General features: G+C 40.7%; 1 protein-coding gene across 1 annotated transcript in view; it reads left to right on the forward strand.

The window, feature by feature from the left end:
* Positions 1-16,316, forward strand: part of Adamts12 (ADAM metallopeptidase with thrombospondin type 1 motif 12) — a 241,599-nt gene that overhangs the window by 218,274 nt on the left and 7,009 nt on the right. The window contains exons 21-23 of the mRNA XM_027401266.2: positions 4,895-5,074; positions 8,475-8,618; positions 13,974-14,133. Of these exons, the coding sequence (XP_027257067.1) occupies positions 4,895-5,074; positions 8,475-8,618; positions 13,974-14,133 (484 nt within the window). The remainder of the gene's footprint in view (positions 1-4,894; positions 5,075-8,474; positions 8,619-13,973; positions 14,134-16,316) is intronic.

Raw genomic sequence — 16,316 nt, forward strand, 5'->3', positions numbered from 1 at the left:
GCTTTGGGCCATGGCAGTCATAGTAGGAAGCATGTGGTGAATGAATGCTGCTACCTCATGTTGGGCAGGCAAAATACAGAAAAGACAAGGGACAACCCCTTTCAAGGGCAGTGCCCACCAACCAGGAGATCTCTCATTCCTTAAAATTTCTACCACCTCCACATTACACCATGCTGGGGAGCAAGGCTTTCACATATGTAACTTTGAGAAACATTCTAGATTCAAACTATAGCAGTGTGCAAAACAGCTATAAGTGGCAAAAGCCTGATCAAAAATAAAAGGCTCTAGGCAAGATTTGGGCTAAACAATGAAGATAAGAAGTGGCTGTTAGGTGCTTGCAAAAGTCTGACTTCTTGCACTTGGAACAAGAGGCTGATGGACAATTGGATCCTGTCAGAGAAGTACTGACTAGAGAAGTTGTTTGTCCAGTGTTAAGCAAAGTGCTCAACTTTCCATGAACTTCCAGTCAGTTATACTATGTGCAGATACCAGCATTCACCAATACATTATTAACTTCACAAAGGAGTTTATAATCTCCGTTGAGGAAACTGAGATGTGTATTGTCTCTACTACTCACCTGCTTGGTTAGGAAGATCACTCTGCAGTTTCAGTTCTAAGAAAATATTCTAGCATTTCAGAAGGAAGGAAGCACTGCATTATTAATATGTCCATCAGTGTGTCACACACACGAATTTCAGAATGAATTCCTAAGGAGATGGAAATGATTCCTATGTTGGGAGAAATGCAATAAATGACAATGATGCTTCCGAAAACTCTCCAGTGGGGCTGATACCCAAACCACCCGTAATTTTCAGCTCCACACACTTCCTGAAATTGTCATTTCTGTTTTGCAAACCCCTGATCTGACAGTCTCTTTGTTGTATTTTTTGGATTAAGTATTGTCCTCTTTGGGATTAAGTCAAACAAATGGCACTTCTTCCTCATTTTTTTTTTCAATAGTTGACTTTATCATCTGGAACTTTGCTAAAAACAAACAAGATGATACTACAACCTAACCTTAGGGCATCAGGTCTCATATATTTGTTAGATACTTGGTCTTATTCTGGCCCAGGTTTGCATAGCTTTTGAGTTGCAGGTTTTCTATGGTATGTGCTACATTATATAGAGCTAAATTTTTACAAATGAATAAAATGGGTTATAGCCTTGGCCTTACTAAATATACAGAGACTCCTACTTCTATCCAAAACACTTTCCTAGAAACTTATATTAAAATTTAATGCATAAAAAACAAGCACATAGAATTATATATTAGAGAACCATTTCTATCCCCCAAAAGCAGAACTGAGTGGCAAAAAGGTCGATGATACACTGAAAATCTCTGCATTTATTTGACCCAGGGTATATTAATAATTTATTCTATTTTTAAACTATGATATTTTTTACACCATTAAGCATTTTAAATTCACAGATTCCTACTGAAAAAGAGTTAGAGAAATGCCAATTAAGTGGGAGCAACAGAATACACATCTAGTCATCTCATACAATTAGGGCCACAGAAAATTTAACCCCAAGACTATTAATGTACAGACCACAAGAACCTCCACGGTGTACTCTGACTGTTTCTCTTTTCCCTCCCTTCTCCTCTTCTCACATTCTGACCAACCCACTCTGCTCTTTGCAGAAAAGTCATATTGCATCATAGTACTGAGCCTCTGTGCTTGCCACCCTCTCCATTTCTATGTCCCCACCCTGTTTTTCCTTCAGCATCTACTTAAAAGGTTTAGCCTGAACTCCCCTCCTTTATTATAAACTTTCTTCAGTTTATGAGGTGAGTCTGACCACCCCCTCTTTGTAACATTAGGAGGTCTTGAATAACTTATGGAATTCGATATGTTATTTAATTATTTAATTAATTTGTGTAAAATCCCTTCAGCATGCTACTACAAAAGCACTTGCATTAGAGATGCAGAGCTTGGAAGATAGTAACTGTTGGATAACTGGGAACTAAAATTTTAGTTTTATTAATGATTTGAGAAACTCATACACTGAATTCTGATCACATTCATCCACCTGACTCCTCCCAGATACATGTTCCCATTCTCTACCAATGCAGCTTTGTGTCTTCATGTTTTTACAACCTGTCCAGTCCAATTGATGCCACTCAATCACTACTTGATTTAAAGGTCTTATTCTAGCATAAGGAAGAGAGTAAAAAGGAAGGCCTCTTTTAAAGTCTATAGTCTGGTTTAGTATTTGACCTGACACTTTGGGTGTTCTCAAACACAACTGCAATGACCCTTGCTTTTTCCTGAACTTGGGAATGTTAGGATCATTTAATCACCAGCTTGTCCTTATTTTGATATCTGTGGAGAAATTGGAGAAGTAATTTATCCACACTTCCAGCCATTTGGTACCAGGATCATAACTAAAGGTGCCTTCCTGACCTTAACTTCCTCAGTATGTGTTTCTGAAGACTGTATGAATCCAATGTGAAAAAGATGTCACAAATCAACACTGTAATGAAAAAGCTGTGAAATGGATACCTCTGATGGGTTCTGCCAAGTTGTGTGGCCAAGAGAACACTCCATGAGCAACAGGTCTGGTGCAAGAGGTTTGGGGAGGGGGGGTGACAAAAGATCGTGAGGTCATCTTGGAGGCGGGACATAAGAGACAGACAGAACAGGTAAAAGAGCAAAAGAAAGTACTGTGATGGGTGAACACTTTTAAGGGGTGCATGTGTCACATAGGGAAGTACACAGGATCTAGTGACAGTGGAGGCAGGTTATAATGTAAGCTGCAACTGCCCCCACTCCCCACCCCACTGCCTGGCAGGAAGGCAGGAGCTAACAAAAACTACCCCACAAGAGTAGGGTAGTTAATTTTATAAACTTATTACAAAAAAGACCTTGCAAATAAATGAAAACATTACCACACTAAAATTAGCCAGACCCAATGTCTCTACAAGTCAATGAACTTCTATGGTTAGAATAGGCATTTAAACAGACTCTGGAACCTCAGATTAAATTTTACATTTTCAGTATCCAGTGTGCACTTATCCACTACCAACCCCCCAAAAATCCATGGCAGAATGAGAATAGTTTTGCTATTGTTAATGTTTGGTTTTTTTGTTTTTGTTGTTGTTATTTGCATTGTTTTTAACATGATAACTGGAAAATTACCAAGCTTACTTCATTTTGACAGAACATTAGCCAGTTTTTCTGCTCCCCTAAGTCTGACTCCTGTCCTCAGCCTGGCCCACAGGCTCTGTATTAGGAAAGCAGGAATACAAACAGAATACAAGATGAATGTAGCAATTGGCATTCTGCGAACAAAAGCAAAATGGCATTAGGAGTGAAGTGACTTTGATATGCTGCCACTTCTACCTTGCTAATGGCAAGGGAAGGGCCCTCTAAAAACAAAACAGAAGTGTAGATTTAGTGAGTGTCTTCCTTAGTGACTGCCTACAGCTTGCTAGTAAGTTTCATTTCCTATTGGGTATGTGTAAATGGTTTCAACAATAAAAGAAAGCTAATTTGGAAATTGTGTGTGGGAACCTCGGCTTGTAGCAACAAATAGACCATAAGAAAATAAAACCCCATTTTACACTTGTTTTTTGTGAAATTTCCTTTCCCTAATAAAGCTAATTTTAAAGTGGCAGCTACTTTTGTTTTTATACATGTGTTTAACAGGTGGGAGGAAGATAAAGTTTTTAATGTGTGTGTTTGCTGGAGCTGTTTGGCTAGTGTTGACTGCACTTGATTCTGGAAGTTTTAGAGCAGAACATCCCTCTACCCTTTGTCATGTGGGTCCTCATCTTCCCATGTGGTGTTTAGTGGTGACAACTTGAGAGGGTCTAGAGCTACCTGGGAGAGAGCCTTCTAGGTATACCTGTGAGAGTTATCTTAATTAACTTAATTGAGTTGGGAAGACCCTTCTATTGTGGGTGGCACCATTCCCCAGGTTTGGGCCCTACACTGTAGAACAGGAGAGAGTTAACTGAGCCCAAGTGCTTCTTCCTGTTTCTTGACTGAGGATAGGGTGTGACCAGCACCCTCAGAATCTTGCCAACGTAAGTCCTCTCATGATGGGCTGGAGCCTACAACTGATGAACCCTGCAATGTCCTGATACAGAATGGGATGCAGGGATTGCTCTGAGGGGTTGGGTCAGAGGAACAGAGCCATTAATAGAGCCTGTTTGAAGGCTCCCTGTGGACATGTGCCCATCAGTGACTGAGGCTGGTGATGACAGCTTTGCTTACTTCCATGAGTCAGGCCACTGAACAGTTACTCACTTTATTTCTCTAACATAACCCTTCCTAAGAGATGTAATAACCTAGGCTGTGTTCTGAGGCATGGATAAAACTAGTTTTTAGTGGAGCTCTGGGGGAGAAGTGAAGGTAGTTTGTCAGAGTGGTCCTTCCATTGGAACCAAAGTGCCCCGTACCAGGAAGCACTGGATGTTGGCTTGCTTGAAGTGAATACAGACATTTAGCATGAGTGGCTACTCTCTAAGACAGGGCAGGTCTCCACTGCCAAAAGTCCACAATTCTTCTAGTAGCCTGTGAGATAGCGGTTACACATCCCAGTTTACAAATTTGTCATCTGAGGCTCAACGTGTATCCAAGGCTCATAATTAGTGAGGAACAAAACTGGGATACTCATACAAGTCCAAACTTATACATCTAAACATGGGTGTTTTTGCTTTTGTTTGTTGGATTGTTTGTTTGTTTTGACGCCAGGATGCCTTAAATAGGAGTTTTGCTTAAGTTATTGCCTCTCCATAAATATGAAGAAAAACAGGGTACATGCAGACTAATTATGACCTGTCCATGCTAGGAGCCTGAGGCTTCCACAATGATGGAGTATAGAGTCCTAATATATATATATAGAGCCCAGGACTCGGGTGTTACATTTGCTTTTGTTCTCCATCCAGTGCTCCCGAAACTGCAGTGGAGGCTTCAAGATTCGTGAGATTCAGTGCATGGACAGCCAGGACCACCACCGGAGCCTGAGGCCATTTCACTGCCAGTTCCTGGCTGGCATTCCTCCTCCACTGAGTATGAGCTGTAACCTGGAGCCTTGTGAAGAATGGCAAGTGGGGCCCTGGAGTCAGGTAATGCACCCCAAAGGGATATACAGCTTCACAGAGATTGAATCTAATAGATCATGAATTGTTATACTAACACAAGTCTAGAAGGTGCAGACGACCACATTGGAACCATGCCAGAGATTCAGTTCCATTTAGTGACCCAACATGGTATGGGAGAAACAGCAGGTCAAAACCTTGCAGGAGCTGAAAAAAATCCACTGGAAAAATTATATGGTATAGTGTCAACTATGACAGTGCAGTGTTTTATTAGAACTTGGTCTCACAATGGATATATTGGATAATTAGGGACCCTGCTGGGAGATATGAACACAATGAAATGATTCAAAATAGACTACTTTGACGAGCTATTTATAATAGCCTCGCACACCTATCTAAGCCTTCTTCAGTCAGCCTGGGAATAATGATGAGATCCTTCTCATACCATATAATTTTAGATTCCTATCTCAATTAAATACACAGATGATTGTTTGCACAAATGAAAGAGACTGTGCATGTCTCCTTAATGAGAGGATTACCTCTGCTGGATATTGATGTCTAGACTATGAAAGAAAGGTTATTTTTCTCTAGTAAAGCATAATAGTCTCATTTTCCAGTAGACAATTAAATCAATAACTGAAAAATACTCCCAGGTATACTCATGCACAGTCCAAAGATGAGAAGTCAAAACTATAAGGTACTGTGAGTGTGTCCATAGTGAATTTTATCTATTACCTGCTTTAATTTTCACAGTGATATGTCGGTAGGCCTTATTCATTCCATCTTATAGATAAAGAAATTTTAACTCAGGGATGTTGGAAAATGTACTTGAGGCTACACAACTAGAAAATAAATGATAAAGATTTATTCAAATGTAAAGCAGACTCTAGTATCTGCCTGCCCCTCCATAGAACTTGGCCCAGTGAGAGCTGAGCAGAGTGAACTGGGATAAAAAGACTGAAGCATTAATTCTTTTTAGAAATACCTGCAATGTACCCAGGAGGGAAACAGAGGTTCACAATCTAAAGACACAGACTTAGCACAGAAGGTTGATTCCCCTGAGACTTCCTATGTCATGATGGGCCACTAGCTCATGTTGACTCCTAGGTCCCAGACCCACTATGTGGTGTTACCGAGGGTGGTATGGGACACTGTCCTACTGTCCTCTATCCCCCCTTCTCTTCCCTACTCAACTCTAGAATATATGGAGTACCTGTTGCTTCCACATATGGACCTAGGCCTCCAAGTTGCTCTCATATGCTAAGCCAAGCCTGAACCCATTCAAGTAAATCTTGCAGACCCTGAAAAAAAAGTTACAGAGAAGCTGAAATTTCCAGGTCAAGAGAAATAGTGTTTTCAGGCTATCAAAAATGAGTAGCCAAAGGTCAGGAGTGGAGGCACATACCTTTAAGCTCAGCTCCTGAGAGGTAAAGAAAGGAAAATCTCTGTGAGTTGAAGGCTAGCCTGGTCTGCATAGTGAAACACTGGCCTGCCATGCTGTGTAGTGGGACCCAGACTCAACAATCCCATGATGATAATCTCCCAGTCAGGTCTTGTTTATTATGGAAAAGATAGTATCTGTGTATTTCCTCAGTAGCTGGGAGTCCCAATATCAACCTGTCCCCTACAGGCCTCCTCCCATCAACCTTTCTAAACATCTTTATCCTGGAAAAACCAAAAGTTGGAAAACTCTTTGAAGATACAGTGGAGATGAGAACTGTAACTCCTGGAGCAGTTTAGAGATTACATAACTTTAGATGTTTTCACTGACCTGTCATAATGCTACTCTAATAGCTTGCCATCCTGAGAATATTTTGGGCCCATTTGGGAAATGTCAGCCATCGCAGACTAGTTAAAGGGCTGATGTGTTTTACTGATGGCAACATCTATATCAGTAGTAGTCAAATGTTAGCATGCTTCAAATCATCTGGAGGGTTTGTCAATGTACAAAGGATGGGACTATCCCCAGAGGATCCAATTAGGGATCCCAAGGTGGGAACTCTGAATCTATAACATCTTTTCTCTATGAGAGGATGCTGACACTGCTGGTCTGAGTAGCATTTATCTTCTTTTCATTCTACTTGGTCAAATGGCCCTGAAACCATCTGCATATATGCAGAGCCACAAGAATCCAAAGATTGAATTCTACTTTGTTCCTCAAATAAGGTTACAAACAGATTGGGTAAATGGGGGTCTGGAATCTAAGTTGATTCTCAAAGCTGGAATCTTCTGAAGACAACATGTTAGGTCTTTTCTTGGGCATATGTGGCCAACTATAGAATTTTCCTGTTTCCTGTGATACCACCATATACACAGTGCCTCATGAGATGGACTTGGCATTGATAAGACAACCACAGTTAGTTGTTGTTGTTGTAACTATGTCATAACTAGGGACCTTCAAGGCACTGTCACTGTTTTTGCATTACTTTTAGAAGATTATTAGTGAATTAATTTCCTCTTGGAAGCATCATGGAAATGAGACTATATACCATATGAAATCATTCTGATAAGCAACAATCTGACATTTTTAGATGTGCATCCCTAAAGAAATCGACCTTGCTCTCTGAGTATCACTACCTGTGTATCACAATCTTCAGCAAGCCCAACAATGTTATTAACTAAAAGAAACTTCCTTCCATTCTAAAACCTTATGTAGTGGGAAAGGAGGACTGTCACATTTCAATAGGAAGCAAATGAGGTGTATTCTCCTTGCAGGGTGACAGAGCTAATCATATATTTTTAAAACTTTCTGCAACTTAATATGCCATGGCTGGCTGGTATACATGGGAGGCCTGCCCTTTTCTAAAGAGAAAGGAGGAGAAGTGGATGGGGTAAGGAGTGAGGCTGGTGAGAAGGACTAGGAGGGGAGAAGGGAGGGAGGGAAAACTGTGATTGGACAAGGAAATTTAATTAATTAAAAACAGATATAAAAATTTTGTATTTATGTGTATAGGTGTTTTGTCTGCACGTTATGTCTGTGTACTGTGGGTGCTTCTGGTGCCTGCAGAGGCCAGAAGAGGGCATCAGATTCCCTGGAACTTGAGGTACAGGTAGTGGGAGCCATTGTGTGGGTGCTGAGAATCGAACCTGATTCCTCTGGAAAAACAGCCCGTGCTGTTAACTGCTGAACCATCTCTCCAGTCCCATAATCACATATTTAAAAATCCAAAATTTATATTTTTTGTTACCAAAAACTTGTGCCAGAAAGCAAAACTGATGACACCCTGCCTGCTCTAGAATATTTGATAGGCAGACAACCTAACATCTATTCTGGAAGACCATTCCTTTAAGGAACATGTGAAGATGTTCAGGTTCTAATACCAATACCATGTTCTCCAGTACACAGCCAAAATGATACCAAAAATTTATGCCTATCAGTAAATTCGGCACCACTTATTTTTCACTGCCTGTCTGCCCTGTGTGTCAGTGTTCTAGGTCCTGTGGAGGTGGTGTTCAGGAGAGAGAAGTCTCTTGCCCAGGAGGCCTCTGTGACTGGACAAAAAGACCTACATCCACTGTGCCCTGCAACAGGCACCTTTGCTGCCACTGGGCCACCGGGAATTGGGACCTGGTAAGAGTTGGTTATAGGTGCCTTGTTCTACCTTGGCTTTACTTTTAACATTTTTATTAATTTTGTTATCATTGTAAAGAAAAATTTAGCACATTTAAAAAATTCAAAATTACAGATCTCTGCTTGAAAATTTATTGCTAAGATTGGAGACTATAGAACTGAATGGAAAGGGGCATGTTTAATATCTTTATGGAGATTGTAAATGTTTTGTTTTTGTATTATTTTTTGACATTTTCATACAGTGCATCATGATTATATTTGCTCTTGACACTTCCCCTGGCTCCTCTGAGATCCAACCCTTCTTCCCCACCTCACCCACATACTTCATGTTCTCTTTTTATTCTTCTAAAAGAAACTCACAGCACAATTCCTGGTCCTTTGTGTTGTAATTTAAGAAAAGCAGCTCTGGAAAGAAAGACACTATGCAACAGGGTTCAAGCAGAGGAGTTTTTTATTAAGGAAAGGGAGCATAAAAGGGGGAGAGGGGGAGAGCAGCCTCCAGGGACAGGAGCAGCAGGAGAGAGGAAAAGGGGATGGGGAAGAGAGAGAGAGAGAGACAGAGAGAGAGACAGAGAGAGAGACAGAGACAGAGACAGAGACAGAGACAGAGAGAGAGAGAGACAGAGAGAGAAACAGACAGAGAAAGAGAAACAGACACAGAGAGAGAGACAGAGAGAGAAACAGACAGAGAGAGAGAAACAGACAGAGAGAGAGAGAAACAGAGAGAGGGTGAGAAAGAGAGAGGGGGATGGGAGGTGGGCAGGGCCCTTTTTAAAGGGAACCTAGTGAATATGCACAGGTGGTGCTCTTAGTGGCTGCAGCTGAGGGCATATCCTGTCAGAACAGACAGGCCAGTACAGATGCCTGAATACTAACACTTTGGCTCTTATACTCTTACTGATCCCTCTTCTACAATGTTCCCTCAGCCTTAGGTATAGGACTTATGTTGTAATTGCATTAATTGGGGACAGGCATCCTACAGTCAGTTGAACTCTGCATTTTGTTCACTTGTAGCTTTCTGTAATGCTCTTCTACTGCAAAAAATTGTTGAGGGATGAGAGCTATACTCATGTGTAAACATAAGGAAAAGTACTTAAAGTATAGTTAGAAATCATTCTGCTTTAGGAAAGTGACAGCATTAGGTTCTCATCTAGAGTCCAATGCCTTACCAGCCAAGGGTTGATTAAATTTACAGTGCTAAACACAAATTCCCTCCCATTGATCAGGTCTTAAGACCAATCACACAGCTGTTGGTTACTCCCAAGGATGTAAGTGCCACTATTGTTCTTTCAGAGTATCTTCCTATGCTAGCATTGCTGTGGTTCATAGGTTCATCTGGATAGGACTATTGACTGCTCTTCTCTCTTGTCAGCTTGAATAGCTCCTCTGAAATGGGGACTAGTCCTCAGCTAGGAGGCTACCAGGTCAGATCCAGATACATTCTTCTGAGTCTTATGTCCAAAGTATGTGATGTTTTCAGCAATAGGATCTTAGCTTCTTTTTCTAGGAGGAATCAAAAGCAACAGCAATAGTGTATATTCTTTGAGAGATTTCTCAGGACTGGAACTGAGATCTTTGTTAGACAGCTTATATATAGTCTTGAAGAGAGCACTGTTAGCCTAAGTGCTACAATTTCAATTACATTATATAGATATATGTATGTATGTATGTATTATATATAGTTTTAGGTAAACATAAGATAATATGATTCTCTATAGAACTTTCAAACATCCTTAATGTTATTTATCCCTGCTTCTTCCCTCTTCCTCTGGTCTTCCCTCCCTCCCTGATCCCCAGGTAAATCCCTCCCAACCATTTTTCCCATTTCCCCCTTCATAGCAACTGTGTCCTATTTTTTAATTATACATCTGCATGTGTGTCTACTTTGTGGGTGTGCATGCTTGAGTGCAGTGCCCTTGGAGGGCAGAGGTATGGAATACCCTAGAGCCGGAGTTACAGAGGGTTGTAAGTTACCTGATGTGGGTGCTGGGACCCGAACTCGAGTACTATAGAAGAGCCGAAAGTACCCATAGCCAGTCATCTCTTTGGCCCCTCTACCTTAGATTCAATATCAATTTTCCTTTGGATTTTTGAACGTAGCCTTTACTCACTGGCCTGTAACACATTTTCATGCATTTCCCTTTCATTGTTCTTTGCCTATGTACCACTTCCAGGTCTGCTAAAGTGGCCTCCTAGCTGCTCTGAGTCCATGTTCATTATCTGGAGTTTAGAAGAGACAAAAAAATCAAATACTTTCAAAAGAGAAAAGATCAAATAGCAAAAATATTCCAGAAGCATAGGTCTAAGGAGAGGTTACTTTGGGCCCCAAGTCCTTGGGTTTACTATCTTTTTTTTTTCTTAACCCATATAGTCTCTTATATCTTGGAGCTTTAGATTTAGTCTTTCTAAGTTTAAGCCTTTCTTCTGCCCACAAAGCGGTTTGCCAGATGGCCAGCCCGTCTGATGGAGAAGTAAACAAAATAATTAAACCATAACTCAGAGCAAGATTTACTATCTCCCAATGTTATTGGTTATATAAATAACACTGTCTAATTAATGATGGGGTGATGAAAGTTCTCTATCCCATAGAAAAATTCTGCTGTTGCTGTGACTTGTTCTACCTGAGTTCTATAGGAAATTGATTAATAATTAATGTGAGAGAGCTCAGCTCACTGTGGATGGCACCACCCCTGGGCAGGCAGTCCTCATCTGTGTAAGAAAGCAAACTGACCAAGCTCCAGAGAAACCTAGTAAGCACCATTCTTCCATAGCCTCTGCTTCCGTTCCTGCCCTGGCTTCCCTGGATGATGGACTGAAATCTGTAAACCAAACAAACCCTTCCCTCCCCCAAGATGGTTTTGGTCAGTGTTTATCATGTGACCAGGAAATCAAACTAATACACTTGGTCTTCATGAAACAATCTTATTTTACAGACAAAGAAAAAGAAAGGTGTATTAAATTATCTAGGATGATAACAGCCAGAAATCCCAATTCCCCTAAACCCTAGTCCAGGACTATCCGGAGTCTGGCTTAATTATTCTCTATCTTTCTTCCTTCTGACCTTTGTTACAGACTTTTATTGATCCCGAATGTTTTATCTGAGGAGGTATTTCATTGTTTCATTGCCAATACCTGTGGGAGATTTGAGGTGAATTGACTGATTAAAATTATCTTCAGATTTAGTCACAGAAAACTCTGACTCTCTAATTCAAACATGAGACCCCATGCTGCTCACAATTCATGATTCATATACAGTAAAATAAAATAGATCAGTAAACATTAAGAAAAAGTCCCATTTGTCCTCCTATTGCCTCTCTATGTGGTCTCTGTGAGAAATGAGGTTTTGTTAGCTATATTCAGAGTTGATTGGTGGTATCCTGGTCTGGTAACTAGTGATCTGAGTCTCCAATAATGTTTCAAGTGGCAAAAGGATTCTTCTACGTTTAATGACTTTTCCCTTCAGCCACCTTTTGAGAGAGTTAGATAGTTCATATTCATTGAAAATCATATTGATTGCTGTGACTCATGAAGAATGGGGAACTTGATTCTGTCCTGGGACGTTTTGCTCATAGAAAAAAGACAAGTCTAACAAGTAACAAATGGTGGTATAAAATAAAAAACCGTAGGTGTGTATATGCATCACGGTAACCAAAACATGGAACCAGCTCAAATGTCCCTCAAGGATGAATGCAAAAGCAGTGTGGAACAGACATAAATTCCACATTAGAACATTATTCCACCTTAGAAAGGAAATCTATGCAGTGCAACACAGATGAACTAGAAGCAATTATGCTAACTGTAATAAGTTGGTCACAAACAGGCAACTGTCTTATTCTACTTAGTGAGATTCCTACAGTGATCAAAGGTGATTAAAAAGACATAATGGTGTTTTCTGGGAGCTGGAGTAGAGATGGAAGATAAGTTGTTTAAAATACAGTCTCAGTTTGCTAAAATGGTTTTCCATAGAGGGTTGGTATACACTGAGAATGTTCCTAAGGCTGCTACACTGTGTACTTAACAAGGCTTAGAATAAAGTACTGTGTGGTGGTGTGCATCTGGAACACCAGATTAGCTACATAACAAGACCCTGTCTCAAAAACAAAACAAAAAAGGATGTGTGTGTGTGTGTGTGTGTGTGTGTGTGTGTGTGTGTGTGTGTGTACAGGATTAAAATAGTAAATCTTATGGGTTTTCTTTGTATTTTACCACAAATAAAATAATTTAAGAAAATAGTCACAACTTCTTACATCCTTAAGAACTGCCTGAAGAAAGTTGCTTCCTCAAGCCCGAGACACCGAGTCCTGCTGCAGGGGCCCAATCCTAGCATTACAGTGGGTGTGTTATATGTCAGTAGACCTGGAGATCAACCATGGTCCAGAAAGACTGAAATTCAAAGACCTGTAGACCCCTTTCTGCCCCATAAACACTATAGTCTTTACCCAGCTCACCGACCATTTCTCACTGGTTTTTCTCTCCAACTTCCCTTTTTGACACTACTTTCATCTTCCTAAAAGCATCATCCCTTCTACTTCTGCTTGGTCTCTAGTCCCAAATCAGTACTAGACCAGAGAAACTGGAAAACAACATGGCCTAAACAGTGAGATTTTCCTCTATTTTCATTTTAGTTCAACCTTCCTCCACATCTTTCACACCACGTATTCATAAAGTCAAGATGAATGTTTGTCATACAATCATAATGTCAAAATAAGTGTTTGGGTTGATAGTTTTAATCAGAATCAAGTCTGTACCCTACAACCATCTTCCATTCTCATTCCTCCTCAAAGGTATACTCTACCCTGTTATCATCACTTTCTTATTCACCTATTGCTTGGGAAGAGGTGTAACTACCAACCACACTCACTTTTACACCATTCACTCTAAAATTGAATCTCTTTCTGTGTCTGTTACATATTGCAAATGATGTGACCAACTGGCCCAACCTTGATCCCAGTACCTTTTCCTGGATGCGTAAAATATGGTAGATTTGGCATGGCCCTATGGTACTAGCATGGATATTTGGATCCCAATAGTGTAGCTGTGTGATAGGACCAGCAGAGCATTTTCAAATGTGGGAAAGAGGAACACACTCTATAGAGAACCCATTAGCACATTAAGCTAAAGTCATTCCAGCAGCCTCTAGCACAAGGCTCTTCCTAAACTCACATCGTGACTTGACTTGGATTTCAACTATGACAGAGCTATGTTTTATTACAACTTGATCTCACAGTGGGCCTAGCTCCAAAGGGCTCTTGGTAATTTTCTCTGACTTTCTCTCAGTTGACTGTGGAGGGGTAAGAGATGCTTCCTTGGTAGTCCTGGGGAGGAACTGTGACTCTTTCTGTGTCTCCCTTCCAGTGCACCACTTCCTGTGGTGGTGGCTCTCAGAAGAGGACTGTCCATTGCATCCCCTCAGAAAACAGTACAACTGAAGATCAAAACCAGTGCCTCTGCGACCATGAAGTCAGACCCCCAGAATTCCAAAAATGCATCCAGCAAGCCTGCAGGAAGAGTGCTGGTAGGTGACCGGGATGCTCTGGTGGGGCTCCGGCAGGGCTGTGGTGGTGGAGACAGCGTTGTATGAGTAAATCATACTTCATGATTCAGCTTGTGCATAGTTTTCTAACCCCTTTGCTGAACAACAACAACAAAATCTTGATGATGAAGAGGCTATACAGGAATTGTGAGAGCAGGGGATATGATTTAATACATCCTGATTGATTCCTTGAGGAATTAGCACATCTGATTTCCTGTCTCGGAGAATATTTACATTGATATTCTCATCCCACACAGATATGAAATACTTTCTTTTTTAAGACTGCAAGATATTCTAGCCTTTCTCAGGAATGTATCCAAGTACAGAATGATCTATAAATCTAAGTATACTGACTTAGGTCAGGTTGCCCAGAAACAAGCTCTGAAGTGAATGTATATAGACATGACAGTGGAGGAGAGGAGTCAAAAGAGGAAGCGCTGAGCAGTGAACAGTCAGCATGGTCTGTTACATTCAAGTCACTTCCAAAAGGGTCTGGTTTCGGGTTAGGGTGGCAGAGAACTTACCCACCATGCTCACTGCCATGGGTCAGATCTCCAGCATTGTCTAACACATATCTGAAAATGTAACATCTGATATAGTCACTTTAATCACTTTAAGTGTACCGCAGAGTAGCCTGGGGAAGTTACCTATGGAATGTTTGTGACATACATGAGTCAATAGCAGAACCCGGGTCTCCTTTTCACTCCTTGAATGCCACATATCACCAGAAGACAGGGTCTAACTTTGAAAAATGGGCAATAGTAGTTTTCTATTCCGGGGAGGTAACTTTCCATCTATATAACTTCACGAAGTTGTTGAACTCTGTATTGTATGTTCCTTTGGGGTATAAAGAGAGAAAATGACTCAAATCTTACAGACTTCTTATGAAGATTTTAACCATGTATGAAATGGACTTTAAAAGACAAACCCTTAACCTGTAGAGACAGCTCAGCAGTTCAGAGCATTTGCTGCTCTTTCAGAGGACCCAGGTTTGGTTTCCAGCGCCCACAATGGGGACTCTTAGTTCCAGGGGATCCAATGTCCTCTTCTGGCTCCTACATGTACATGATGCACATAAACTCAAGCAGGCACACACACACACACACACACACACACACACACACACACACACATCCAAATAATGAACATGTTTTTTAAAAAGACAAATGCTTAGTCAGACATGGTGATATATACCAGTAATCCAGCACTCAGGGGTGGGGGACTGGAAGCTAAAGGCCAACACAAGCTAGATAATAAGACCCTGTCTCAGAAGACAACTACTTCATCCTGAAACAGTTGTTACTTCCTTCGGACAAGTTATTACATGTCAATAGATTGAAATTTCCTTATCTATAAATGAGTATATTCAAACACAAGCTTTTATGTCCAATTTATTGATATATTCAGCTCCATTGGTTATAGAATCTCGAAGTTAAAAACCTGGAGAATGACTGGATAACTCAAGTTATCATCCTTGTTCAGCTCAAGTTTAGGAAGTCATGTTGGTGAGACTCTATAGATGTAGCTTCTGACATTACTGGAAGACACACTCTCACAGCAAACTCCCTGACCTGACTTTAACAGTCTTTTTTCCCCTTCTTCCACAATGTTCCCCGAGCTTTAGGTGTTTGCCAGCAATGATGGGAAAATTCCATGCAGACTTAACCATGTACAAAAAACTACATACAACTAAGAGATGCTGGGAGTGGGAGCAATAGCCTTACTCAGGAAAGAGCATGCTGATTGCTTATCCAAACTCCAGTGATCAGCCCTGAAAACAGACACTGCAAGTCACATTATACAGACTGAGCAGGTTGTATTTAGAAATGTATCTGTATTTATATATGCATCTATGCAGGTAATAACAATTAATGCAAAAAGAACCCATGAGTTTGAAAGAGAGAAAGGATGGGTGTATAGGGGTGACGTTAGAGGGAAGAACAGGAAGGGAGAAGAGTTGTAACCATAAACTCAAAAAAATTTTAAGTTAATGGAAGGAAGGAAGCAAGCAAGCAAGAAAAGAAGAGAAAAGAAAGATTCCAGTTAGGAGACTGCAGTTTACTCCATGTAAAGGGTACATGGGGAATGAACAAGGGAAGTACAGACAGAAAGAAATAAAAGATCAAGTTGCTATTTGCAAGAGTCTGGGGTTTGTAGCAGGAGAA

This window comes from Cricetulus griseus, chromosome 2 (assembly GCF_003668045.3).
Source record: "Cricetulus griseus strain 17A/GY chromosome 2, alternate assembly CriGri-PICRH-1.0, whole genome shotgun sequence".
NCBI classification, from domain to species: Eukaryota; Metazoa; Chordata; class Mammalia; order Rodentia; family Cricetidae; genus Cricetulus; species Cricetulus griseus.